Source organism: Notolepis coatsorum, assembly GCF_963971535.1.
Source record: "Notolepis coatsorum genome assembly, chromosome: 5".
Classification (NCBI taxonomy): domain Eukaryota; kingdom Metazoa; phylum Chordata; class Actinopteri; order Aulopiformes; family Paralepididae; genus Notolepis; species Notolepis coatsorum.
In genome coordinates this window covers 191298284-191323779 of record NC_140169.1, presented here as the reverse complement: position 1 = coordinate 191323779, position 25496 = coordinate 191298284, and the positions used below count along the sequence as shown (strand labels likewise).

Sequence of the window (25496 nt, the reverse complement as noted above, 5' to 3'; positions counted from 1 at the left end):
GCAATGTATTTCCCCATTGACCATTTCTAAATCGGCTCGTTTTAGATAAATAAAGCATTAACGTTGGCATGGTGTACCTTTTTGTGCGTATTTATCCACAATCTATAGCTCAACATGAAAATATCCGCAATTAATCGTAAAGGTAGCAAAATAACAACGTTTATGTTTTCGTTCGCTGGGAAACTATACTGCTATTTGGCACTGCTGACTGACGTCACCACAGCGTAGCCTCCTGCCTACTAGTCACAGACCTAGGATCAGATTTCCCTTACATTCCATAAGCTTAACAATTCGTACAATGGGAAAATAACTGACCCTGAATCTGTGGCTAGTATCTGTTTCACCCAACACTAGTGCTCCATGATCATAGCCATTTATCTCTAAAGCTAACCACTATTTGTAAAAGCCACAACCATGTTACCATATTTGTATTTATAATTTAAATCGTATAACGTTATTTCGCTGCATATTAAATCACTGTAAATACTAATGTGAATCATTGTGTCGTTGTACATATTGTGTATAGTTTATAACGTTAGTAGCTTGCTAGCCAGCATTCCCATTTCCCGAAACTCCTAACATGCCCGATTTAAAATGGTTCTCTCCTCTTTGTATACATTTGTCCTCACAAACAAAGTATTCTGCCAGGGAACTTATGGACACGACAGTAGTAGTAGTTACAAGGTTTTTGAGCTTGTAACGGTAACGTTAGTTAGCTATCGTGGTAGCCCCTTTCGTGACTGATGCACAGAGTGCATCACAGTCACGAATGGGGCTACTATCGTGCTATCAGCCGGCCGTGACGTGTAGCTAGCTAGCCGGCATGATGCATGTGCAGTGCTTGCCCCACAGGTCTGAGAAGAGGACCTGCTCATTTTACTCGTTCCCGAAACTCCTCTACATGCCCCGATTTAAAATGGTTCACGACAGTAGACATAATGCTAACGTTAGCGGGGTAACGTTAACGTTAGCTAGCTAGCTTGGTACTATCAGCTGCCCATGACGGGGGAAAGGCGACAGCCTAACAGACCAATAGCGGCTGTGTACTGAACAACATGCTGCCTACTGGTAAGTGTAGTTATTTATTTTTTATTTTTTTTATCCACTTTTTCTCCCATTTTCTATGTTTTCTTCCATCCCAATTTCGTATCATCCAATTCAACCCTCCCCTGTCACGGACGCTGTTTCTTGCCTCCCACAAGCCGGCTGCAATGTGGACTAAGTCATACATAGCACAAGTCCCCTCCGGTACTTGAGGTAACAGCAGTCGCATCTTTTCAACTGCGCAGCTCGATCTCTCAGTGGCGAGGAGTAACGCGTGGGAGGCTCACGCTGCCCCCGACACTTCCTGATTCTACTGCGCAGGCGCACCAACCGACCTGTAGGAGTCGCTGTCCACAACGCCCGATCCCCACCCATCAGTTTCCCACCCCCTAATACGGCCAATGTGTATTAGTACGGACGACCAGCTAAACTGAAAGCAAATGTGGAGCGCTGGGCTCGAACTGACGAGCCCAGCGTCTCCAGCATTTTGTGGCGAGCGCCTTGCCCACTACGCCACGTAGCCACCTTATAACTACCTTTGTTTCAACCAAAAATGCTTAAACAATCATGTTAGTGGTAGAAGGGAACTAATTTTGTGCAGAAATGGAAAGCTTGCCAATGTTCATGCGGCAGAATTGTTACAATAGCCGATAATCCATTTTCCCAATGATAAATCCCTATATGGGTGGAACAACCAGTGACGTCAGACTACACCTCCCTATAGCCCACTGCTTCACCAGGACAATTGAGGCCTTCTTAAAAGGTGAAAGAACAATCCGCTCTACTCCAATTGACCTATTTCAAGCCCTGCCCTCTTTTGTAGAGTCTAATCACAACTAACCTAAACAACTGATTATATATAGCTGCTCTTAAAGAACAATGCCGGTCTGCTGATAAACCCATGTTAAACCCTAACAACTTGGACCAGAAAGGCACTACAGGAAGCAGTGAGTTCATGAAGGTAAACCAATGATCCTTTACCACATACTTGGATACTTTCATAGAGAGACAGAGAGAGAAGAGAGCAGCAATCAGTATTTAAAAAAACTCGACACACACAATCATTTTAGGCAATGCAGACAACTATCACCAACAGTATTTTCTCATGATAATTCTGTTCCATAAAATATGCACCGTGTACGATTTTCTAGTCCATTTGTAGTGCGGACCATATCCGCTAAACTGTGTACAACGTCATGAAAGAATCATTTTTGTACAGTGTATAACATACATAATACATTGTATAACCTTTTTTACATGTTTCTCATTCTGATTTCTGTAGACTAAACCTAATAAATTACATACTTATTTCACATAATTGTACACAGTTGAGTCTGCGATGCCCTCATTCCAAATGATCAGAAAATCGTACCCAGTCCAGCTTTAAAGCCCACTATGTTACACGCATGAAATATGTGTCCTAGCCACCTAGTTATTCTATTATCATTTTTCATGCCCTTAGAGATCCAGTACAATGATGTTTTAATTCAGTCATACATTGCTTATTGTAGACTGTTAAAGTCATGAGTATCATCTTTTCCAGCTTCAGATCATTTGGTTGTATTTTATTGCAGCCTCAGTCTACGTTTGTTCACATTGCAAGCCTTAGTGCTCAATTCTGATTTATTGCTCACATCCTATTTTCTTTGTTTGGCTGTTCACATTATTATTCTTTGGCCAATATCAGATTCCAGTGTGACCTGGTCACACCCCTGAACTGTCCCAAATGCGCAAATGAACAATAAAGAAGTTGCCTTGGACGTAAAGAATTGTGACAAATGTCAATCTAGAGTGACATAAAAGACGAATGTATGCATAACTGTTCAGACAGGTCGCATTGTAATCAGACCTGTATCTGATTTAGGAGCACTTTTGCCTGCAGTCTGAATGTAGCCTCTGAGCACAGCCAACTCTCTCAGGAGGGGCGTGGCCTTCTGTTCACTAGACACTATATATGCTAGATTTTTAAGCACTTTTGGATTAGATGAGCCAATGAAAAATAGTAGGGTTGACTGATGGACCAATCAGAGTAACCAGAGTACCGTATATTATGTAATATCTTCAAGGAAGCAGATTGGATATCTGAAACGGCTCGATTGTGTTGATATCCAGGGGGATAGTGATCAAAGGGCTTTAGTCATAATGTTCACAACAGTTCTAACATTTTGGGCAATTTTACATCAATTACCATTAGAGAGAGAGCCTGGTCATGAGCCAGATTCGAACCCATGACGTCACGTGGCATGTGTCTCAGCCCACTGAGTCACTGAGCTATCAGGACGTCCAGGCTTTTACCTTTTATGGTCTTTGCTCCTCTGCCTGATCGCCTTGAGCTCAGTGACAATGGCAGAAATCTGGTTGAGAAAAATGATACAAGAGAGTTGGTTAATCTTTAGCTAGTCATTATTAAAACTGCCACTTTGCAATGTGAGGGAAGTCAACATTGTTAACAGGATAGATTGTTTTTTTTGTGACTTCTGCTTTTAACTTCTGTGCCCCCGACACATGGATTGTCTTGCAATGTACCTTAAAACTCAATATTTTTGTATCCATTGGTCAGTTCAGGTGGATATTGAAAGAGTGTCTGAAATAAAATATTTCGGTGTCATGATTGACGAAAAACTTATTGGAAATCACATATTAAACATATTCAAACCAAATTGGCAAGGAGAATTTCATTAATAAACAAAGAAAAGCAGGTCCTGGATCACAAATCACTTCACATTCTCTACTGTTCACTAGTTTCACCATATTTAACTTACTGCGTTGAAGTCTGGGGAAATAATTATAAATGCTCATTACACCCATTAACCATCCTACAGAAAAGAGCGGTGCACATCATTCACACGGTTCGATATCTGAAACATACTCATTCACTATTGTTACAGTCAAAATTTTTTTTTTTACTGATATTGTAAATATACACACAAATAATGTACAAAGCAAAAAATAATAAACTCCCAGGAAACATTCAAAGATTGTTCAACGTGCAAGATGGGGGTTACAATTTAAGGGGAACATTTAATTTTTAAAGATACAGTAACGACCATGAAACGTTTTTGTATCTCAATTTGCAGAGTAAAATTATGGAACGAAAACCCTGACTGTAAGGGAGCGACCGGACTGATCTGTTGCGTCTGTCTGTCTACATGCACTTTTAAATGGAAGAGTGTCCGTTTGTTGGACAGGACTGATAATGGCAGGTTTGTGTCTCTTTTGACAGACAGAAAGTTCAAACAGTTGAAACTCTTTGTAACCGATGGATAAATCACCATTCGTTAAGCCAATTTCAACAAGGGTTTCCTGAAGTGGAATCACAGCCAACTGTGATCTTTAGAGGAGGGGTCTGTGATTTAACATGCTAGGTCTTCATCAGGGTGTCACAGGGCGTCCCAGACGCGTGTAGCTTTATGCCAAGCAAGCAGTGCAAAAATTTACCGTAGTGGCATGCAGTAATGCGCCTTTCATTTTCGCGGAAATAGGCTGTCTATTGCCATTCTCTTTGACAAACTCTAACCTTAACCAGCTCCTTAACAGCGCCTAAACTTAACCGTTCTAACCTTAACCAACTCCGAAACAATGCCTAACCTTAACCTTAACCATAGAAATTATATTGCCATTCTCTTTGACAAACTCTAACCTTAACCAGCTCCTTAACAGCGCCTAAACTTAACCGTTCTAACCTTAACCAACTCCGAAACAATGCCTAACCTTAATCGGCGAAAGAATACACGTTAAAAAAAAATCACGTTAAAAAATATTTTCGATGGGATTCGAACTCGCCAGCAAACAAGCCATAGGATCCACAGCCATGTGTCCTAGCCAATTGAGCTATTTGTTGGATACTGAATAAGGGGCGGTGACTTATATATATTGAGCTCCGCTCGTGTCGCATGCGCGGGCACCTCGCGCGAGCACGCCGGCGCACGCACGCACCTGAGCGAGCACGCCGCCGCCGGTGCACGCACGGTAGCATTTGTCTGAAAAGAAGGGCGCTTTACCACACTAGCGTGCGGTGACGAATGCGGAAGCATTTTTGCACTGCTTGCTTGGCATTAACGTACAGGCGTCCCAGACACAACATTGCTGTTCTTAGATGATGTCACACTACAAGGAGGTAAAGACTGCTGTACGCCGTTTGTAATCGGGCACGATGCTGGAAACGTGTTGGGCCACGACAAAATCAGGTCAAATAGATGTGTCTGAATTGGAGTAGTTTGATCCCAGGACAGAGGACGCCCACCTTGGTGCTCTCACAGCTGTCCTCAAAGAGCTGGGAGGGGAAGCGGTTGCCATTCAGGGACACAGTATCTTTGGGGTCAGAGCCTGAGGAGGAGGAGAGGCACAGGGCGTTGAGCTGCTCCTCCAGGGACAGGATGATCCCGTCGCCCTGCAGCTCTGACTGGTCCAGAGTCTGAAGGAAGAAGGAGGGAAATCACTTTATTTGCAAAAATACAAAAACATAACAACCATTGCATAACAAAATAAGGTGACTTTTAAACAAAATATGTCGTGACTTAGGCATTTCTTCCTCGTACATACATACATGTCATACACTAAGGCAGTTGTTATACTTGCCTAAGTCATACGATCGCCATCTGTGTATGTAATGTTAAAATGCACAAGTCACACGAGTGAGTTAGGCAGATCGGGATTTTTGAACATAACAAGCATTCTGATTGGCTGAGGACATAGGCACTAAGCCAGGGCGATGCAGCAGTGTGAGGAGATTACAGTTAGGGAGAAATCTAGATTTGGTAAAAAAATTACTTAGGCAATTATCGTATGAGGCCAACGATATTCAATTCCACTGCATTTCTATTCCAATTTAGTGTACAGTATATACTCTACTACATCCTGCACAATTGTACAGCCCCGTCTTATATAAGATATTCCTTTATTGATCCTGTTGGGGGAAATTCAGGAAATTATTATACTATATTCTATATTATTTTATTCTAATTGTGTTTATATATTCCATTTTATTTTATTCTACTTTAATTGTCTGTTAATGTTGCACCAAACTAACAACCAAAACAAATTGTGAAAACTTACTTGGCAATATTTCTGATTCTGACTGCATTTTCATATAGCGCTTAACAACATATGCCTCAAATTCACACATTCACACACCGGCGGCGGAGGTGACCATGCAAGGTGCCAACCTGCTCATCAGGAGCAGTTAGGGGGTTAAGTGTCTTGAGGACACTTCCGTCATGCTGCCAGGAGGAGCCGGAATCGAACCGGGAACCTTCCGTTCACCAGATGACCGCTCTACCTCCTGAGCCACCGTTGTCCCATGTGTGTGATATACAGCATTTCTGTGTGTGTGTGTGTGTGTGTGTGTGTACCTTCTTGAGCAGAGAGGGGTGACAGCAGCATTGTCGGAGGCGGAGTAACAATGACAGGATGTGAACAGTGCTGGTGGCCTGAGGCTGCTGGGAGGAGGACACCGTGGGATCCGACTGAGACACACCAAACTCTTGAGCCACTGAGGAGACACACACGTCAACTTGGATAACACATTAACCCTTTCACTGCCACACTACAGAAGGTTAACCATTTACTATCACACTACCGACGTGATAGTAAAGGGTTAACCTTCTGTAGTGTGGCAGTGAAATGGTTAACCCTTTGTCATGTGGCAGTGAAAGGGTTAAGGCTGTCACTATATCCAAAAATCCAGTTTGAGTGAAAGTAAAGTGTAATTCATGAACATTTATGTAATCAGAATCCTCTTCACATGCTCATAACCCCCCCCCCCCCCCCCCTCTCTGTACTAGCCCCATGCCTAATCATAATCGCATACAAAATGATTAATTAAACAAATCATTAAATAATTTTAACTTCTCTGGCAGGTTTTCGTGCCCATTAGGTTTGGATAGTTTGGAGGGAGAGACACGATTGATCAAATATAAGTCATCCTTCTATTCATGATGGTGGATTATGCTCCTATTTCAAGTCTCGTGTCTGTATATACTGTAGCTCTATTGTATATACTGTAGCTCTACTGTAGCTCTGCTGTAGCTCTACTGTAGCTCTGCTGTATATACTGTAGCTCTATTGTATATACTGTAGCTCTACTGTAGCTCTGCTGTAGCACTACTGTAGCTCTACTGTAGCTCTGCTGTAGCTCTACTGTAGCTCTGCTGTAGCACTACTGTAGCTCTACTGTATATACTGTAGCTCTGCTGTAGCACTACTGTAGCTCTACTGTAGCTCTACTGTAGCTCTTCTGTATATACTGTAGGTCTGCTGTAGCTCTATAGGGAGGTCTATTCATCCACAATCTATAGCTTGTAGTGGGCACTTACATGGGCACTTACCTGGACGGGACATAATCCACCTACACTGTCACTTTAAGGACACGGGGCATCCGGGGTATCTAGAGCGGCCATATTAACGCTTGACTTTGTTTGTTGTGGTATCCATGGCTATGCTATTAAATGATGCACACTGATGTGTGGTCAAAGAAACTTCACTCTCTTTGGTCGTGATTTCCCGTCTCCTACATTGGTGACCCTGACGTTCTTGGACGCTTTCAAGAACGATTGAACAATGGAACAGGCAGTCGCGCTGAAGTTTATGGAAGCAGCAGTTGCGCTGAAATTGCCAGAGTTCTGGGAAACGCAAGCTACTGCATGGTTTGTGCAGGCGGAGGCGCAGTTTGCAATAAAGAAAATAACGGAGGATGACACTAAGTACTATCACGTTGTCGCTGTGCTGGGGACTAACACAGCAGCCAGAGTGGTGAGTCTACTCACAAACCCTCCGGCGCATGACAAATATGGCACGCTGAAGGCACACTTGTTGAAGTGTTTTGAACTGTCTGAGGTGGAACGAGCTAACCGGCTGTTTTCATTGCAAGGTCTGGGCGACAGTAAACCGTCCGAGTTTATGGATAGGATGTTGGCGTTGATGGGAGAACATGAGCCCAACCATTTTCTCTTCCGACAGCTGTTCTTGCGCCAGTTACCGGCTCAGGTAAGGGCTGCCTTGGCCAACACAACAATAAATGACTGCCGTATGTTAGCCGCGGAGGTGGATAAGTTCTTTTTGGCCAGCCAGCAGCAACACTGTACGGCCGTGTTCTATCATGACCAACCCTCTACCTCTCACCATGGAGATTATACCGTCGCTGCTGCGGTGGCAGCCCCTCGCCAGCGAGGGAGAGACACTGGCTGGTGTTTCTTTCACACAAAGTATGGAGCCAGGGCTAACCAATGCCGTCCCCCATGTACTTACAAGGGGCCGGGAAACGCCCGGGCCGGCGCTCAACAGTGGCCATGAGCGTTGGTGGGGCCGGCAGGCTACTGTTTATTCGGGACAACATCTCAGGCAGGCGTTTCATGTGCGACACAGGGGCACAGAGAAGCGTGCTGCCTGCGTCAAGGGTGGACACCCTGGCCGACGGGCATGGGCTCCCTATGGAAGCTGCCAATGGTACTACGATCCGCACGTATGGCAGTAGGCTAGTGGAGTTGTGTTTTGGTGACCGGCGGTTTAGCTGGAACTTCATTACTGCTGATGTGTCTGTGCCCCTGCTGGGCGCTGATTTTCTGTGTGCCTATGGATTGTTGGTGGATGTCAGGAACAATCGATTGATCGACGCCACCACCTTTTGTTCATTTGAATGTACTGTCGGGGCAGCGCCTCCTGTGGGTTTGTCTAACATGTTGTCTGTTACAGATGAGTTTCACCAGCTGCTAGCCGAGTTCCCTGTCCTTACCCAGCCCACTTTCTCGTCCTCCACCAGTAAGCACGGTGTGGAGCATCACATCGCTACGGCAGGTGCGCCAGTCTACTCCCGGGCTCGGCGCCTAGATCCTGCCAAGCTGGCCGTGGCCAAGGCAGAGTTTTCCAACATGGAGAACCTGGGTATTATCCGTCGTTCCGACAGCCCATGGGCCTCACCCCTTCACATTGTCCCCAAGGCTGCCGGCGGGTGGCGCCCGTGTGGCGATTACCACCGCCTTAACGAGGTAACCACACCGGACCGATACCCGGTTCCACATATTCAGGATTTTTCCACCCACCTGGCCCGGAAGCTCATATTTTCAAAAATAGATTTAGTTCGAGGTTACCACCAGGTGCCAGTCCACCCAGCGGACATCCCTAAGACGGCGGTGATTACTCCCTTTGGTTTGTTTGAGTTCTTGCGCATGCCATTTGGGCTTAAAAACGCAGCACAGACATTCCAGCGCTTGATGGACTCTGTGTTACGGGACCTGCCCTTTTTGTTTGTCTACCTAGATGACATCTTAGTCGCCAGTACCACCAAGGCAGAGCACTTGTCCCATCTCAGGACCCTTTTGCACCGACTCAGTCAGCATGGGCTCATAATTAACCCAGCTAAATGTCAGTTTGGGCTGTCTAGGATCGATTTCCTCGGGCACCACGTCACCAAAGATGGGGCAGTTCCCCTCCCATCTAAGGTTGATGCCATAGCAAATTTTCCACTGCCACCCACCATCAAGGCTCTGCAAGAGTTCCTTGGCATGGTAAATTTTTACCACCGGTTTGTCCCCCGGGCTGCTCAGCTAATGCGACCTCTTTACGAGGCTCTCGGGGGTAAAATCGCCAAACATGTGGTGGACTGGACGGACGAGAGACGCAAGGCGTTTGTCGATACTAAAACCGCCCTGGCCAATGCAACCAGGCTGGCACACCCACTTCCCAACGCCCCTGTTGCCATCACCACTGATGCTTCAGACTATGCTGTTGGAGCGGTATACGAGCAGTGGGTGAGTGGGGCTTGGCAGCCACTGGCGTTTTTTAGCCGACAGCTTCGTCCTAATGAGTGCAAATATAGCACTTTTGATAGGGAGCTCCTCGCCCTCTATCTGGCCGTGCGGCATTTCCGTTCCCTGCTGGAGGCTCGTTCGTTCACTGCATTTGTAGACCACAAGCCACTCACTTTTGCTATGGCTAAAGTAAGTGAGCCATGGTCTGCCCGTCAGCAGAGGCACCTGTCATATATCTCAGAGTTTACCACGGATATTCAGCATGTCGCAGGCAGGGACAATCTAGTGGCAGACTGTCTCTCTCGGGCCTTGATCGGGGCCGTCCATGTTGGTTTAGACTATGCACGCATGGCCTCAGACCAGGTTTCCGACCTGGACGTTCAGGCCTACAGGACGGCCATCACAGCACTCAGGCTGGAGGATGTGGCATTTAATGAGGCTAACGGCACACTCCTGTGCGACGTTTCCACGGTGCGGCCGCGACCCGTGGTGCCCAGCAGTTGGAGACGTCATGTTTTTGACATCATACATGGTCTCTCTCACCCCGGTAACAGGGCGTCTCAAAAGCAGGTGGCAGCCAAGTTCATTTGGCACGGGCTGAAAAAGGATGTGAGCGGGTGGGTTAAGACCTGTGTGATGTGCCAGCGCGCTAAGGTACACCGCCACATTAAAGCTCCTTTGGCCCAGTTCTCCGTGCCCGAAAGGAGGTTTGACCATGTGAATGTGGACCTGGTGGGTCCATTGCCCCCATCGCATGGTTTCACATACCTCCTCACGATGGTGGACAGAACCACTCGGTGGCCAGAGGCCGTTCCGCTGTCATCCACAACGTCCACTGATGTGGCTCGGGCGTTTATATATACGTGGGTGGCCCGGTTCGGTGCTCCGTCTGACCTTTCGTCGGACCGTGGACCTCAGTTCACCTCTGAGCTTTGGTCCGAGATTGCCAGAAACTTAGGCGTGAGACTGCACCGCACTACCGCTTATCACCCGCAGGCTAACGGTTTGTGTGAGCGGTTTCACCGGTCCATGAAGGCTTCTCTCCGAGCTACCCTTAGCGATGGTAGTTGGGTCGACAGGCTCCCGTGGGTCATGTTGGGTCTCAGGACCGCCCCCAAGGATGATCTCCAGTCATCGTCGGCTGAGCTGGTCTATGGCCAACCGCTGCGGGTCCCCGGGGAGTTTTTACCTGACACCACAGACCCCTGGTCTGCGACCCAGCAGCGCGTTTCAAACTTGGAGAACGCTAGGGCATTTGTGCTGGTCCCCACCTCGCAGCATGGTTTGCCACAGACTCGTGTTCCACCCGGCCTCCAGGCGACGGAATACGTGTTCATACGGCACGATGCCCACCGCGGGTCCTTTCAACCCCCCTACGATGGCCCGTTTCGGGTCCTACAGACGGGAAGTAAGACCTTCGTGGTGGACATTGGCGGTAAACCGGAACATGTCTCGGTGGACAGGCTTAAGCCAGCTCACTTGGATGTGGATCACCCCGTGGCACTCGCTCAGCCCCCGCGGCGTGGGCGACCTCCCCGTGTTAAACCTCGTCACCCTAGGTCGCTTTTTGAAAATATGAGTCCCTCACCGCCCATTAGGCACCTTGCCCCTTGCCCTCCCCGCCACCGCAAGGCCCCAGGGGGTCCCACGGTAGCTCATATGCCGGCTCCAGTTGTTCGGAGCCGTTATGGTCGGGAGGTCCGTCTACCGACCCGTTTTGTGAGTTAGTAGGGTGAATTCTGGGGGGACATATGTAGTGGGCACTTACATGGGCACTTACCTGGACGGGACATAATCCACCTACACTGTCACTTTAAGGACACGGGGCATCCGGGGTATCTAGAGCGGCCATATTAACGCTTGACTTTGTTTGTTGTGGTATCCATGGCTATGCTATTAAATGATGCACACTGATGTGTGGTCAAAGAAACTTCACTCTCTTTGGTCGTGATTTCCCGTCTCCTACAAGCTCAACATGAAAATATTCGCAATTAATCATAAAAAAAAAATTGCCAAATTTTATTTCAACCAAAAATGCTTAAACAATAATGTTAGTGATAGAAGGGAACTCATTTTGTGCAAAATGGAAAGCTTTTCAATTTCCATGTGGCAGAATTGTTACAATAGCCGATAATCCATTTTCCCAATGATAAATCCCTATACGGGTGGAACAACCAGTGACGTCAGACTACTAGGGGTGTAACGGTACACAAAATCCACGGTTCGGTACGTACCTCGGTTTTGAAGTCACGGTTCGGTATTATCTTCGGTACAGTAAAAAAAATTGCTTTTCATTTATCTATTTATTTAACTGTATTAAACAATATAAAACGAATTGGCCATAATTTACTGAGCAAACTAATGCTTACTGCTGTAACCTAATACCACTTAATGTAAATCTGAAGATTATTATATAGCAGATGCCTTGGACAACTGTAGCGTGTGCTTGTTTATACAGAGCCACTTTCATGAGCAAGCCCTGCTTGAATACAGGGGCAGGGCTTGCTACAGTCACGAAAGGGGCTAGTTTATACAGAGCTGCTGGTATGACTTGCTGGCTGAAATACGGACGAGAGGGAACTAGGTAGCGGCGCTCTATTACTTTTAACATGTGCTTAAACCCTGTGTTCTCTTGAGGGGGGCAGGTGGCGCACGGAGATTACGTTCGTCACCAACACCGGGAGACACTAGGATTCGCCTGTTCGAATCCAGCTCCCGGCGTTGCTATCAGCTTGGCTGTCCTCTCACACTGATACAATTGGCTGCATCAGGGGGTGGGAAAGCTGAAGGGTGGGTCCTGGGCGTTCTGGACAGCGACCCCTACAGTTCGGTCGGGGCGCCTGCTCAGCGAGGGTTGGAACTGAGGAGAGATAGTGTGGCCTCCCACACGCTACACTCTCCCCGGTGAGAACATGCGCGGCCAGGTTGGCCTGCCCCAGGCTGCACATGCGTCGGAGGAAAGCATGTGACAGTCTCCGGTCTCCCGGACCAACAGTAGGGGAAAGTACGCAACAACCAGGAAGGGTGGGATGGGAGAAAAATCGGGAAAAAGGAGGGGAAGAAAGATATAAAAAATAATAAAAAAAAAAAAAAAACTGTGTTCTCGACAACGGAGTATGGTCGCAGATCTGCTACTATAAAAACACATATGGCATTTGTTATTGCTTTGGTCCGGTCTGAATTAATAGCGAGATGCTGCTTGAATGCCACGGGGAGCTGGGTTTGCTTCTTCGGTGTACCAGTGATATTCACATTAGGGTGAATGCCGTTTCAAATGAGTGATAAAGTTCGCAATAAAGTTGAACAATGCCGGCAACGTAGCCCCTTTCGTGACTGTGATGCAAGGCTTGCATCACAAGTGTGCATCACAGTCACGAAAGGGGCTAGCCGGCACGTAGCTTTAGTGCGATCCACCCGTCTTTGTCCATTACTGTGGTTCACTGGGAATCCGAAATGATCCCAAACGGGAGACTTGAATGTTGTGGGAGCATCTTCTAGCTCTGGCTGGTCAGTTAGTATTGACTCGCCATACTAAGGCTAATATGCTATGCTGAATTACAGCTCTCGTTCAGTGTAGCTGCGCGCTGCGTGGGATGAACAAACAACATCCGGTTAGTTGTGCACGTTATATTAGGGCCGGGGGGATTTAAGTTCCGCAAAAAAAGGTTCCATACCGTTGCAATCGTTCGGTGCACAGCGCGTACTGTACCGGAGGACCACATTGAGACGGTACAGTACGTATACACGATTCCGCGTACCGTTACACCCCTACAGACTACACCTCCCTATTGTAGCTCTGCTGTAGCTCTACTGTCTGTAGCTATATTGTAGCTCTACTGTATATACTGTAGCTCTACTGTAGCTCTTAGGGGTGTAAAGGTACACGTATCCGTACCGAACCGTTTCAGTGTGTACCGCACCGTACCGAACGGCTGTGTACCGAATAGGGCTGACCCCTATTAGTCGACTAATCGGTCGAAAGGAGCCGTAGACGACTAGCCAACCTCTTAGTAAATTTTCTTTTTAAAAGATTTATAATATTTTTTTATCATTCTTTCCAAAGGAAAATAGGTCTAGAAGTGTGGCTAACGCTAATGGCACGCATACCAGAGGCTAACTGCCTACGAAAACAGGCACTGAAAGAGGATTTCACCCATCTAATGAACACACTAGACTAGACAAATATCAAGATGTATCCATCAGTGGACCAATTGCATGCTTTTGCAGAGGACAAGAAGCCTTCAGTCGACTCCTTCAGACATTAAGCACCCCCACAGCCCAAATGGAATGATACAAAACAAAAACAAAATTTAAAAATATTATACTTTTTTTTTGTCTACCAATAGTCTACTAACGGCAAATTTTGGCCAATCATAGGCGACCATCCAAATCCTTAGTCGGGGACAGCCCTAGTACCGAACGAATACACGGTATGTTAACCACTAACGACCGCCCACCGGGGGCTGTTTTTTTCACAATCTAATATAATTATAATTATTTTTCTTTTTTAAAGTCGATTATTAATTTCAATATAGAATATTCATTGACAGCCCTACAAGTACAATTAGTTACTGCACACTACATCACCCGAGTGGAACATGGAAAGCCAAACTTTCCCCCACTGTACCGAAAACCCATACCGAACCGTGACTTCAAAACTGAGGTACGTACCGAACCGTGGTTTTTGTGTACCGTTACACCCCTAGTAGCTCTACTGTAGCTCTCCGATTTGGGCAGGGAGGGGAGAGAGCATAGCATTATATGAGAGACGCCTCATGACTATGACAGTGTGTGTTCTTGTTAAGCAGCTACTTCACCTCTGAAACACACATGATCATTATGCTTCACCTCTGAAACACACATCATTATGCTTCACCACAACATCATTATGCTTCACCTCTGAAACACAACATCATTATGCTTCACCTCTGAAACACACAAAATCATTATACTTCATCTCTGAAACACACATCATTGTGCTTCACCTCTGAAACACAAATCATTATGCTTCACCTCTGAAACACACATCATTATGCTTCACCTCTGAAACACACATCATTATGCTTCACCTCTGAAACACATCATTATGCTTCACCTCTGAAACACACAACATCATTATGCTTCACCTCTGAAACACACATCATTATGCTTCACCTCTGAAACACATTATGTTTCACCTCTGAAACACACATCATTATTCTTCACCTCTGAAACACACATTATGCTTCACCTCTGAAACACATTATGCTTCACCTCTGAAACACACATCATTATGCTTCACCTCTGAAACACAACACACATTATGCTTCACCTCTGAAACACACATCATTATGCTTCACCTCTGAAACACATTATGTTTCACCTCTGAAACACACATCATTATTCTTCACCTCTGAAACACACATTATGCTTCACCTCTGAAACACACATTATGTTTCACCTCTGAAACACACATCATCATTATGCTTCACCTCTGAAACACACATCATTATGCTTCACCTCTGAAACACAACACACATTATGCTTCACCTCTGAAACACAAATCATTATGCTTCACCTCTGAAACACACATCATTATGCTTCACCTCTGAAACACATCATTATGCTTCACCTCTGAAACACACATCATTATGCTTCACCTCTGAAACACACATCATTATGCTTCACCTCTGAAACACACATCATTATGCTTCACCTCTGAAACACATTGTTTCACCTCTGAAACACACATCATCATTATACTTCACCTCTGAAACACACATCATCATTATGCTTCACCTCTGAAACACACAACATCATTATGCTTCACCTCTGAAACACATTGTTTCACCTCTGAAACACATTATGCTTCACCTCTGAAACACACATTATTATTCTTCACCTCTGAAACACACATCATTATGCTTCACCTCTGAACACACAACATCATTATGCTTCACCTCTGAAACACAACACACATTATGCTTCACCTCTGAAACACACATTATGCTTCACCTCTGAAACACACATCATTATTCTTCACCTCTGAAACACACAACATCATTATGCTTCACCTCTGAAACAAGCAACATACAAATCAACCAGAGTGGGTCTCCCACCTTTGCCAAAAGGATTTGAAGGAGAAGGAGTTCCCTGATTCACGTCCTTTCCTTCGTGTCTCTTCAGGTAGTTCTGTAAAGTAGACCTGAGAAGTAAAAGATTAACAATGTGTGATTCTAGTGACGAGAGCTGCAGTGTAAATCCTGCAGTTTGTCTTCTGCTACTGCATGCTGTGCATGACGGGACAGGTGGGAGAGGGTGTTCCCATTCAACAGAGGTCATGAGTTGGACTTGAACCCTCAACCTCCTTATTAATATGTGGTATGCACTTTTTTTGTGCCACTTTTATAAAGCAGGAGTATCACATTATCTAGATGACTTTCACAAAGCAGGACTATCTTTCACAAAGCAGGACTATCACGGGCGGCTGGGTGGCATAGCGGAGATTGCGCTCGTCACCAATGCAAGAGACTCCAGTCTCGAATCCCGGTGTCAGCATTGCCTGCGGCTTGGGCCAGTCGTCATACTATCTCAATTGACAGAGGTAGCGGGTGGAAGTCGATGGGTGGTGATTGGACGTTGTGGACAGCGACTCCTACAGGTCGGTTGGGTGACGCCTGCACAGCAGAGACAGGAAGTATCGGGGGCAGCGTGAGCGCTGTCTGGTGAAAAGATGAGACAGGCTGCCTCCTGTACCGGAGGCGACACGTGATGCAAGGTTTCTATCCTCACTACAGCCGACCAGTGGGAGGCATAGTCTAGCAACGTTCAAGACAGGGGCGGGGAGAATTGGCAACATGAAATTGGGATGGGAGAAAAATAGACAAATAAGGAGAAAAAGTGGATAATAAAAAAATAAAGCAGGACTATCACATTATCCAGATAACTTGTATAAAGCAGGACTATCACATTATCCAGATTACTTTTATAAAGTAGGACTATCACATTATCCAGATAACTTTGAAAAAGTTGGATTTTAATCTGTAAAAGTAAACTTGGATACTAGGTTAATGTCCTGGTATGAGTATAATTATTAACAAAACATCAGAAGTTATTCAATGATACTACCTCCATAATTCTGCATATGTTATGATTCAGTAAAATACCTGGACTGTTGAAAGACCACGTTGTAGATGGTCAGTTATGATTCAGTAAAATACCTGGACTGTTGAAAGACCACGTCGTAGACGGCCTGTTCGCCCTCAGACAGCTTGACTCGATGTACCTCACAGGTTCGGTCAGGGAGAGACACCTGGACAGGACACACAAGCATTATCAGTTTAGTCCGGTTAGAGCTCTGGTCATGTGGCAAGTGTGTAGATTTATGTAAGCATGCATCGATACAATTTGTGCATGTGGATACATGTTGCTTGTGAGTGTATAATATAAGACAGGGATAGTCGAAAACGTCTCCTGTGTGTGTGTGCATTTCTCTGCATCAGAGGTTTGCCTGTGGAGTTCAGCTAATCTCTAATGCATATAAGCATCAGATTACTGATAAAGATGTTAGTCACTGGGGCGCTCTAGTAGCACGCCATGTAACACGCTGCGTCGCGAAACGGCCGACCAGGGTTCGACTCCCGGACCCGCCGTCCTTTGTCAAATGTCTTCCCCTGCTCCGTCTCCCATTTCCTCCTCTCCCTCTCTCTCTACCGGACTGCCCGGTAGTACAAACAAATACAAATCTACAAAAAAAAAACATATTAAAATAAAATAAAAATATGTTAGTCACTTTATGTGTTCATGCTTGCGAGTCGCTCTGTGTGTTCATACTGTGATGATTTTGCAATGCTTTAAAAATATATATATATTTATAATAATATACTTTTTAATGTTCCTGTGAATAAGTCCATATGTAGCAGAGGGTATGAGTGGGTACATGAATGTGTGGTGTGTCAGTGAGTATGGGTACAACACATGTATGTATGGCTGTGTGTCTATGGGTACATTATGGATGTGTTGTGTGGTAGAGTGGGTATGTAGGTCTCGTTATTTTAGGTGCTGCACAAACCAATCTCGTTGTACTGTATTGTGCAATGACAATAAAACGTTCTACTTCTACTTGTGAGTCGCTCTGTGTGTTCATAATATAATAAACTTTATTTGTATAGCACCTTTCATAAAAAGAATTGCAGCTCAAAGTGCTTCACAGCTGTAAAAAAGACAGGCATAAAATGAGAAATGCATAAAGTGCAGACATAAAACAGTATTCATTGGTTACAGTTACAGACAGGGAACAAAATAAGCACCCGCCAAGCGCCAAATGTGTGTAGATTTAAGGTTTGGCGAGTAAAAATGAGAGGTATGCCCGCCACCTGGCGTGTAGTTCATATCGATACTCTTATTTTGAAAATCCTGTGCGGGTCTCATTTCCGCCCCAAGCGCAGCTCCAGTCATAATATCTATCGCTCCGGCAGCTAGCAACGTTCGGTTCATATGATACTCTTATTTTGAAAAACCCTGTAGCAACTCCGCGAGTCATATGATATCCGCCCAGTCCGTGCTTGTGAAAGCAGAGCAGCGCTACACAGCAGTGCGCCTACACGACACGAAATAAGTCTGTGGTGTTTTTTTTCTTCTCACAACGTGTCAAATGCCATTCCTTTATGCCCACATCTCCCGAAATTAACGTTTATGTACCATTACAATCACTACAACGTTAGCGTAAGCCAACAAGCTAATCCTGATCAGAGGCAGAGACGCAGAGCCATAGAGAACAGCAGACAGTGTGGACTGGGGAAAGGGAAATGGGGGGGCACTCTCCCCTTCCCTGTGTGTGTGTGCGTGCATTTGGAAAGACGATGAAGTCACTAGACTCAGGACAGGAGTAGATTATAGTAAACTGAGGATTACTGAGGATGGACAGATAATGTTGATATTAAAATATAAAAAAGTTTCGAGAGGAGTGGAAGTTTGAAGACAGACAATATGATGCGGGGGTGGTGAGTTGAAACAGTGTGTGTGTGTGTCCCGACCCCACTTCTATGTTTCAATAAATTATTTGCATTTAAAACTATTAACTAATTCCTTCAGTCCACTCAAAATTATGCTAATATTCCTTATGTTGTTTATGATATTAATTGAAAATAGCATACGAGAGTATTATATAGTAATAATAACACATGGCGACATACTAAAAAGCTATTTATAAATGTTTTGGCTGGTAAAGAATTTGCATGGCTGGTAGTTTTTCAAATCTACTGGTAAGTCAAAAAGTTAAGTTTGTTCCCTGGTTACATAAAACGAGCATTAAAAATATTAAAAAAAAGATAGCAGCAAGGTAACGCAAATCACAGTTTTTCACATTAGGATCCAACATCCCAATAGGCCTCTCTGTTTACGGTTTGATTCAGTTTAAAAAATAGACAGTAATAAGAGAATAAAATAGAATAGACAGTAAAATGGTGCAATAAAATAGATAGTAAAATGATGCAGTACTGCAGTGCAATAAAATAGCCCTCATTTACAATACAATAATCAGTGTTGATGTAATGAGTCAAGGCGGCCTAACAGAGCAGCGCATCGCTCTTAAAGGATAACTCCAACATTTTGGGAAATTAGCTTATTTAACATCTTCCCTGGAGTTAGACAAGAAGATACATACCTTTTTTGTCTCTGTGCGTGCATTTAGCTTTGGGAACAGACGCTCCGTTAGCGTAGCTTAGCTTCATCACTGGAAGTGAGGCGGGACAGTACCCTGACGTTCCCTACAGGTTTGTTGATATTCTCATTCCTTCAAAGGATCTGAACCGATTGAAGTTTATGGATACCATGACTTAAAATCCTCTTACCTTGACGATTAAAAGCCTCCCCAATTTAGAAAACAGTAATCCAATGGCTGGTATTGATAATATACTACCAACTGCTGGACGCTCGGAGCTAACCTGAGCTAACGCAGAACAGGATGTGTAAAGCAAATATAATGACTTCCTTTCTGGGGTTTTCAAAATAAAAGTGCGACGTTTATAGCAGCGGAAAACATTTATTTTGTACATTATCTAACGTTAACACAAACCTAAACTAACGTTACAAGTAGTTTAGGTTCGTGTTAACGTTAGATAATGTACAAAATAAACGTTTATACCAGCCATTGGATTACTGTTTTCTAAATTGGGGAGGCTTTTAATCGTCAAGGTAAGATTTAAGTCATGGTATCCATAAACTTCAATCGGTTCAGATCCTTTGAAGGAATGAGAATATCAACAAACCTGTAGGGAACGTCAGGGTACTGTCCCGCCTCACTTCCAGTGATGAAGCTAAGCTACGCTAACGGAGCGTCTGTTCCCAAAGCTAAATGCACGCACAGAGACAAAAAAGGTATGTATCTTCTTGTCTAACTCCAGGGAAGATGTTAAATAAGCTAATTTCCCAAAATGTTGGAGTTATCCTTTAACACTTTATAGAACAGAGCAGTGCATCGCTCTTAATTAACATTTCTTTTTCTGTTTTGGGTCCGATAATTAGAATTTCAGTTGTGTTCTCATTTTAGTTTCAGGACGTTTTACTCATCCAGCGGCAGGTGGCGTAGACGAGCAGCTACAGCTTCACCAGCTGCAGACGGGAGTTTCCCACCCTGTGTGTTTGTCTCTTTACCAGAGGTTTTCCTGATGAGTCCTTCTGGTCCTTGGTCCGTCGGATCAACAGGCTCCTGGTGAGGATGTTCAGCCTCTCTCCTCCTCTCTTGGAGCCGTTGTCCACCTGGGCCTTCCACAGCTTGTACTCATCAAACGGAGAGCAGCGGAGGAACCTGGAGGAGGGAAGGAGGGGGAGAGAGAGATGGGACACACACACACCAATATGTATATGTATGCTGGGTCTGTGGATTATCTTGAGTAACCAGGTCATTCAGCTCCATTGTACTGGAGTGACAGCAGACATCTCTATATAAATGCATTTATATAGCGTTTTTATCCTAAGCACTTTGTTCTTCCCATTTTTACCCATTCACTCACACATTCACACACCGACGACGGAGGCAACCTCCGGATTTCCAGATGACTGCTCTACCTCCCGAGCCACTGTCGCCCCCTTACTTGAGCAGTGAATACATGTCGAGCAGGTTGTTCTGGATGGGGGTACCGGTGACAGCCCAGCGGGCCCGGGCTCTAAGCCGACAGACAGCCATGGAGGTCTGGACCTTGGGGTTCTTGATGTTATGAGCCTCGTCCAGGACCAGACGAGCCCAGGCCACCCGCAGGAGGGGGCCCATGTTGGACGGCTGGCGGAGGAGACAGGAGACTCGATTCAACCTTAATACGATAGCGTTGTTTAGAATTTTTTTTTAAGGGTTAAGGACACAGTATAGGGACTGTGGATTACAGGTTCCCAAGAACAAAATGACTCATTCCCTGTGCTACAACGAAGTACACAGTGGTGCGTGTGTGCGTGCGTGTGCCGTTATTGAGACTGTACCACATGGTCAGCATCCTTGCTGGGTTTCTCAGAATTTTCCTTCTGGACAGGAATCTCCTTGGAGACCAGACTGTATGTGGTCACTACCACATCATGATCTGCCAGCCTGGGAGACACAGAGAACACAGTATTATTAGAGAGAGAGAGAAATACATAGACACAGAAGAAATATTGTGAGATTCTTTAGAAAGATACAGAAATAGAGTGGCACAGAGAGAGAGAAAGATTATATGTAATTTTTTTTGTCCTTCTATCTTTTTCTCCCATCCCCCCAATTTAGTCCTTGTGCCAATTCCCTTCCTGGTCGTTGCACTCGCTGCCCTACTGTCGGTCTGGGGAGGGTGTTGTAGACTACCACATGCCTCCTCCGATACATATTGAGTCGCCAGCCGCTTCTTTTCAGTAGGAGTCGCTGTTTGCAACGACCAGGACTCATACGCCACGGCTTCCCACCAGCGAACACTGCCAATTGTGTTCGTAGGGACGACTGACCAAGCCGGAGGTACAGCTGACAGCTGGATTCAAACCCAGAGTCTCTACGGTGGTAGGCGAGTGCGTAGAACTCCATGCTACCCAGCCACCCATGTGTGTGTGTTTCTCTTACACTCTGGCACTCCTCTGACGGTTGGGCCCATGGTACAGGTAAACAGTCAGCTTGCTGCTCTTCACGTGTCTGTCAATCTCCCTCTTCCAATGGTGGACCAGGGAGGCAGGGCAGATGATCAGAGTGCCCGTAGAGACTAATAGGCTAGAGTCTAGATAAAAATAAAAATAAAGAAGAAAGGAGCAATAATACTGTGTTTTCAATATTCAAAACGATACTACATTGTAATCAACAGAACCTGTAGCTCCAGAGCCTCTTTTACCAGAGGTGAGGACTCCAGTAACACTGGATTTATGTTTTACGGCTTATATTACATTCTATGAATGAAAACGTGTTCGAGCTTGACGTGACCTGGACTTGGAGTTGTGTGTCCCTTGATATTAATGAATGACTTGGGACTTTACCCCAGACTTCAGAGTCGTCATTAGGCTTGGGCGGTATTACGGTATACCGGGGTATTTCGAAATACCGACGGTATTGAAAATCAATACCGTCTAAACAGAGTTTTGTTGTAGTGCACACACGCGCCAGCAGAGGGCGAGACTAGTCCTCACTAGTGGGGCGAGCCATGCAGAGCTGGTTGTCTACACACAGGAGGAGGAGGAGGAGGAGGGGAACCCCGCTTCAGTGAATGAAATTAAATGAGACACGCTTACCGTTGCTGGTGCTACGGGCTAACTGGCTATTCTGAGAGCTAACTGTAGTGTTGTGTATGATCACAACGGTGTTCACGCTTTACGGTAATGTTGCGACAGTGCTGTGAAAATACCGTAAAGCGTTGTGGTAACGAGAGTGTGTGTTGTTGTTGTGTGTACATGCTGCGGGCGAACTGCTACCATTCTGAGAGCTTAACGTTAGCACTAGATGCTGCAGGCTAACTGCTACCATTCTGAGAGCTTAACGTTAGCACTAGATGCTGCGGGCTAACTGCTACCATTCCGAGAGCTTAACGTTAGCACTAGAGCTGCGGGCTAACTGCTACCATTCTGAGAGCTTAACGTTAGCACTAGATGCTGCGGGAGGACTGCTACCATTCTGAGAGCTTAACGTTAGCACTAGATGCTGCGGGCTAACTGCTACCATTCTGAGAGCTTAACGTTAGCACTAGATGCTGCGGGCTAACTGCTACCATTCTGAGAGCTTAACGTTAGCACTAGATGCTGCGGGCTAACTGCTACCATTCTGAGAGCTTAACGTTAGCACTAGATGCTGCGGGAGGACTGCTACCATTCTGAGAGCTTAACGTTAGCACTAGATGCTGCGGGAGGACTGCTACCATTCTGAGAGCTTAACGTTAGCACTAGATGCTGCGGGAGGACTGCTACCATTCTGAGAGCGTAACGTTAGCACTAGATGCTGCGGGAGGACTGCTACCATTCTGAGAGCTTAACGTTAGCACTAGATGCTGCGGGCTAACTGCTACCATTCTGAGAGCTTAACGTTAGCACTAGATGCTGCGGGCTAACTGCTACCATTCTGAGAGCTTAACGTTAGCACTAGATGCTGCGGGAGGACTGCTACCATTCTGAGAGCTTAACGTTAGCACTAGATGCTGCGGGAGGACTGCTACCATTCTGAGAGCTTAACGTTAGCACTAGATGCTGCGGGAGGACTGCTACCATTCTGAGAGCGTAACGTTAGCACTAGATGCTGCGGGCGAACTGGCCATCTCCGTGGTTTGTTTACTTGGTAACACGGGTTGCCCCCCCCCCCCCCCGCTGATGATAATGAAAGTCATACCGTCATATACTGTATACCGGGGTATTAGGTAATCACAGTATGAAAAAAGTCATACCGCCCAAGCCTAGTCGTCATACAAATATATGTATGCATGATATAATTCATGCATTAGAAAATGTAGTATCAGGGTATCTGCAGGTTTAGCCCAGTCAGATTTAAGACTTTTTAATACTTTTTAATGCCACTCAGAATGAAATTTAATACAAATTTCACAATAACAAAATGGCAAAAATCACACAACGACACCAATTAGTTTAAGTTTAGGGACACATTGGTCCAAAGATGTTTATTAAAACATAAAGGAGTAACTGGATTGGATGAAACGAAGGAGTGACAAACATAAATATCTCTCCGTTTCTCTTTATGTCAGAAGTCACCTCGCTGGCAGACTGCCGTCCCTCTCTCCCTCTCTCATGTCAGAAGTCACCTCGCTGGCAGACTGCCGTCCCTCTCTCTCTCCTGTCTCTCTGTCTCTCTCTCATGTCAGAAGTCACCTCACTGGCAGACTGCCGTCCCTCTCTTTCTATGTCTCTCTCTTCAGGGGTTTTGCTGCCACTTCCTCCATTATAACAGATTAGATTAGATTCAAATGTATTGCCATTAAAAAGCACTTAGTAGTTGTACAGTACAACGAAAAGAAGTTTGGCCTTCAACCAGAGTGCAACTGTAACAGTAAAGTGCAAAAGTAATATACAATGTACAGGTGATTAAACTGGGTATATAGCATATATTCATTAGTACTACTATTGAGTAATAGTGCTAAGCAGATGCATGTACAGAGCTGTATTAGAGTAGTATTAATTAATGTGTACAGTGATACAGGTATAAAGACACTAAGACACCCACCCACCCTCTCCTAATGGACAGTCTCCTCCCCACCGTATGTATTTTCTCCCACCCACCCACCCCCTCCTAATGTACAGTCTCCTCCCCATCATAATGTATATATTTTCTGTTAGGATCTCTGGGTAACAGTACTGTATATTTGCATATCGTATATGTCACAAATGTAACAGTACTATATATACCTGTATGTCATGTATGTCCCTATGTCATAAATGTCATGATGTCACATACAGTATGTTCAGTTGTGTATGTCATAAATGTCACTATGAATTGAAAATGGGGGACCCTGATGTAAACAAGACAAACGTCTTTCTCTGGTCTGCATCCCCTTAACCATTGTGTATTGAGCCGTACTGTATTGTACCCATTCTGCAATCTGTTAATAAAGTTCTCATTCATTGAAGTCGTACTAGCCAGCCAGCAGCGTAACTAAGAGTAAGTAAGATACATGTACAGATATAGATATAGTATTAATAGTGTTACGAAGGATCAGATTAAACCGAGTATATATATTTATTTATGGATATATATTGAGTGGTATTTGTATGTCGTTTGATATCCCTTGTGTATTCCTTGTACATATGCACGGAATATCCCTTTAGCCTACTATAGCCCATAATAGTTCATTCTCTTATTGGACAAAGGACCAGGCGCCAGGGGACCAGCCCCTGGCGTAAAGTTCAAAGGTACCGACGAGACATGTCCGTACTAGCCCCGGCTCCGCTCAGGGATACGGCTACCGAAATGAGAGTGGCACTATTTGTTCACCGTGCATATAAATATGGCGCAAGTAAATGTAGAAGTCCCTTACCCTTCTTCCCAACTTAGTAACAGAACGTGAAGCCTCACCCACGATACGACGTGCGGTGAAGTATGGCCTGTTTGGCCTTAGAATAGCATTAAGACCTCGTGCGAATTAATAACTGAATTGTCAGAGTTTGGCACTGTACCGTCGAGTGCGACGTATTTCTATCAAGTAATAATAGTCTATCGTGTATGGTGCATCGTGCGGTTAGAGTTCTAAAGTGACCAGCATCTCCAACGCTTCCTCGTGTTATCTAGAGTCT

At 45.2% G+C, this 25496-nt stretch overlaps 1 protein-coding gene across 1 annotated transcript in view; it reads right to left on the bottom strand.

The window, feature by feature from the left end:
• The window catches only part of ttf2 (transcription termination factor, RNA polymerase II), a 48748-nt gene that overhangs the window by 6922 nt on the left and 16330 nt on the right, over nt 1-25496 (bottom strand). The window contains exons 11-19 of the mRNA XM_084314397.1: nt 21844-21994; nt 21240-21345; nt 20861-21045; nt 20421-20574; nt 16988-17079; nt 15887-15972; nt 6396-6535; nt 5288-5458; nt 3340-3398 (exon numbers count right to left, since the gene is read on the bottom strand). Of these exons, the coding sequence (XP_084170523.1) occupies nt 3340-3398; nt 5288-5458; nt 6396-6535; nt 15887-15972; nt 16988-17079; nt 20421-20574; nt 20861-21045; nt 21240-21345; nt 21844-21994 (1144 nt within the window). The remainder of the gene's footprint in view (nt 1-3339; nt 3399-5287; nt 5459-6395; nt 6536-15886; nt 15973-16987; nt 17080-20420; nt 20575-20860; nt 21046-21239; nt 21346-21843; nt 21995-25496) is intronic.